Source organism: Nanorana parkeri, unplaced genomic scaffold, assembly GCF_000935625.1.
Source record: "Nanorana parkeri isolate BGI_ZX_2015 unplaced genomic scaffold, ASM93562v1 scaffold327, whole genome shotgun sequence".
Lineage (NCBI taxonomy): Eukaryota > Metazoa > Chordata > Amphibia > Anura > Dicroglossidae > Nanorana > Nanorana parkeri.
In genome coordinates, this window is record NW_017306595.1 from 529131 (window position 1) to 533084 (window position 3954).

General features: G+C 42.9%; 1 protein-coding gene across 1 annotated transcript in view; it reads right to left on the reverse strand.

Moving 5' to 3' along the window:
* Positions 1-215: 215 nt before the first annotated feature.
* The window catches only part of TMEM171 (transmembrane protein 171), a 9657-nt gene continuing 5918 nt past the window's right edge, over positions 216-3954 (reverse strand). Inside the window, exons 2-3 of the mRNA XM_018558236.1 lie at positions 2726-2858; positions 216-736 (exon numbers count right to left, since the gene is read on the reverse strand). Of these exons, the coding sequence (XP_018413738.1) occupies positions 496-736; positions 2726-2858 (374 nt within the window). The 3' untranslated portion in view covers positions 216-495. The remainder of the gene's footprint in view (positions 737-2725; positions 2859-3954) is intronic.

The window sequence follows — 3954 nt, forward strand, 5'->3', positions numbered from 1 at the left end:
ATATATATATATATATATATATTCCCTGCACTTCACACATCTGCTGTATGTTCTTGAGAATCAGAACACTTTGGTTGAAAACCAGAAGCATCTTAGAACAGTTTTTGCGCTGATGTAAGGAGCATGTTAAAAGACAAGTCCACTCAAAGCAAATAAATCATTTCATTCAACAGCAAGTCCCCCTCATAATGGCTTCAAGGTGGGAGAGCTGGAAACTCGAGTGCATAGATCTTGTTCCCAGTCTCCATGCGATACGAGAAACTGGTGGGTGCTCAAGCAAAGTCAATAGGCTTTATTATAGAGGTTCATAGTCAACATTTGTCACACAAGTCTGATCTCACCCTTAGGATTCCACTTCCTGTTACAACACAAGTATCCAAGAATGATATGTCAGGATGACGCCAACATAATTTTAAAGAAAATATTAAATTGTCTTTACTATAAAAATATACTATGGGATTAAAAACAAAACATGGGATTAAATGCTTTTTCATTTCAAGGATCTGGGAGAACAGGATTGGGGGAAGATTCAGCAGAGTCATTTAAGGTTGTTGATGATGATGAAGGTGATGATGTGGTTTCTAGATCAGGTACAGCAGGATCCTTCTCTTCGTATTTTGGTGGAGGGTCCGATGAAAAGTATGGGTTAGTATAAACCTCAGCAGGTTCACTGGGCAGTGAAATGGTATAAATACTTTCTTGGTCCTGAATGTTTCCTTGACCAATATTACGAGACCTACAAAAAAAATAAAAAAAAATAGTAGATGTAAACCTCTTGTCAGGGATACCGGCACAGGTGACCCCACACCTGCACAGATACCCATACAGGCGGACCAAACACGTGTGACCACACGGACAAGTCAAGTATGGTATATATAAATATTTTAATAAACTTAGCAAGCTAACAGAAACAATCCACAACAGGCATAAACCAATAATGTAACCCCCATTACCTAGAACATACAACGGGTGTAACAACACAGGAAACTGGGTACAAGATAGCATACAGGTATCAGGGTCTCAGGGTTCAGGCCAGAGGACTCGGACAACAGGGGAAGGCAACGGAATCCTGAGCCAAGGTCCAGACTGCAGGGAGGGTTTAACTGCCTCCGGGCCGGCCGTAGTAAAAAAACGGCCGGCCAGGAGCTCTCTAGATCTGAGCGGGCGTCTTTAGACGTCCGCTCAGACACGCCCCCTTGCGCGCGCCGCCGGGCGCGCGCGGGAAATGGCCGCAATTTAAAAACGGGCAGCGATGCCAGGGTAATAAATGTTTCCTAACATAATGTTTAAAAAAAACGTTTTTTTTCAAAATTTTCAGTAATTTTTCCTAATTATAATAAAAAATAAAACCCCCCCAGTGGTGATTAAATACCACCAAAATAAAGCTCTATCTGTCCCCAAAAAATGGTGTAAAATTAATTTCAGTACAGCGTTGCATGACGGAATAAACGTCAGTCAAAGTATCGCAGCGCTGAACACTGAAAAATGGCCTGGCCAGGAAGGGGGTCTAAACACCTGGTCTTGAAGTGGTTAAATATCCTCCCAGGAGCAACATCTAATGGGCTGATTCCTGGCAGCTGGGAGACACCCACAGGTGAGCACTGGAGCTGTAGGTACCAGCACCACCCAGTGGTGATCTGGCACCTAGCAGCCCCTGGCTGCCTGGAGAATCCTGCAGGTGAGCCCAGGAACTGCAGGGCTCAGCTCCAGCGCCACCTAGAGGCGCTCTGGATCCTAACACCTCTACAGAACTGAAGACTGAATTTCACGTAATATTAAAAAGCATCTACTTTATAAAACATGAGCTGAATAGATAGATCTATGATAGATCTGATGTCGAACATGGGGTGCAGTCACCATGAAATGGTCAGTACCATCTTCTTCAGATAAAATAGTTATGTTATTTATTCTAGATCAGCGTTTCTCAACCTTTTATCAGTCACAATCTTTGGAAGTATGCAAAATACACCCGAGTCTAAAATGTAAAAAACGTAAATGTAAAAACATTTTGTGTGCTTCTTCCCAAAATCTATACCAGACCCAAAGAGGGACCTGGTATGGTTTCGAGTAGGGACCCCATACAAAAAAAACCAACATGGAGTTCCCCTCTTCACATCAGAGCCCCCCCCTTTTCACATCAGAGTCCCCACTTCATAATGGGAGCCCCCTTCACATAAATTCCTCAGCACCCCCTCCACATCAAAGTCCTGCCTTATAACCCTTCCCACAGTACGGCTGCATGGCAGAGCATGGGAGGTCTAGCACGTTGGGACAGAGACAGAGTTCTACTCTCTTCTGAATGCTGGGTTAGGTCCTGGATTCAGCACCGCCTGGATTAACATCATGCATTTCCATGGTGCTGGTGGCTGGCTGTGCGAAAATTTGACGGCACCCCTGACAAAGCCAGAAGGATCCCCGGAGTGTCATGGCACCTTGGTTGAGAAAGGCTGTTCTATATGACTAAATAAATATATAAAATATTTGTATTTGAACAGGAGCACTAGTGATTAATAGTGGATTGTTAATATGAAATGAACCCACACAATCCGATATACAGGACACCATCTAACACAGTCATGATACATTGGAGTCAAAGCAATTTCCTACCACCTAAAGTCATTTTCCAATCAGGGTATGGAAAGATATGACGTGTGACCTTTTACCACCATATGGGTTTACATGAAATATGCATTTAATAAACTAAGAGCAGTACCCTCAGTCTTACCTTATGTTAAAAATACTGTTATAAGAAGGTGGATTATCACTCCTGGGCAACGGAGTTCCTTGACCAGACCCTGGAGATAAAGGATCAGCAAAATAGGGAGGTGGAGGTGGTGGGAATATAATAACGGCATCACCTGAAAAGAAAGGAAGGAAGAAGAAGTTACAAGATCTGTGACACCTCAGCATTGAGGCTGAAGATGGGATGAGCACATTTTGAGCACATCATAACCAGAACAAATGATTAAAGATTTAAGCTATGCTTAGACAAATTACAACGGTGTTGAGTTTATGTAGCACTTAACAACATATTACAGAAAAGTGGTGCCCATCCTTTCTACTGAAATATTTACCTTCCCTGGAGAAAAACTATTCTAGGGTCCCTTCAGTAACTGACTGCATGTCTGAAAGCCTAGGTTCTTGGTCATCTCCAAAGAAGGTCTGAATCAGAGATCAAACTGACTAATTATCCCCCATCACCATAGATTATGTGTCCATATACCTAGGCCTTCAGACAATGTGATAGGACTTTCAATTCATAGGAAAGTCTTGATCAATTACATATTTATTTACTTTGCAGTGCAACAAGAAAAAATAGGAGGGCCCTAACTATAGTTAAAAAAAAATTCAATGCACTATTGTAGGCCTTTTGGTGATATGGCAACCTGCTGGTCTGTAGATTTGAGTAACAAGTTTTCTCAGTGTGCTGAAAGCCGCAAACACACAAGTCAAAAGCCACAAGTTGCTAAAAAGAACAGCTAAGCAGTACAGCATCTGAACATTTAATTGCATAGCTGGGGACCTTCTTTGGTTTTGGCTATTAGCTCTGATCAACCTGTCTCCAGCAAGGGCCAATTAGAAGACCACTGGCACTTGGACATGCTACTGAAGTAAGAGGGGACTCGGTGGAGAATGGGTTGTGCTTTGCCCTCTTAGCAGTGCACCACATATGGACCATGCAACAACTATCTTTGCACCTGTTTGTAGCAGATGAAAAGATAAACATTTAAACAGTAATTCCACTTCGTCACAAAATGTGAGAAAATAAACTTACCCGCACAAACCTGCTACCTCTGCTGGTCATGCCATTGAATGGAACCGCCATTCCCTCCGCAACAGTCAGTGTTTGGTCCGTACACCACACTGCAGCCCTGCACCGAGCATCTAGCATAACACTTGCAAATGCGTGCACTCTTTAGTCAGCACGGTCATCTGACCGCGCTGACCAGTTAG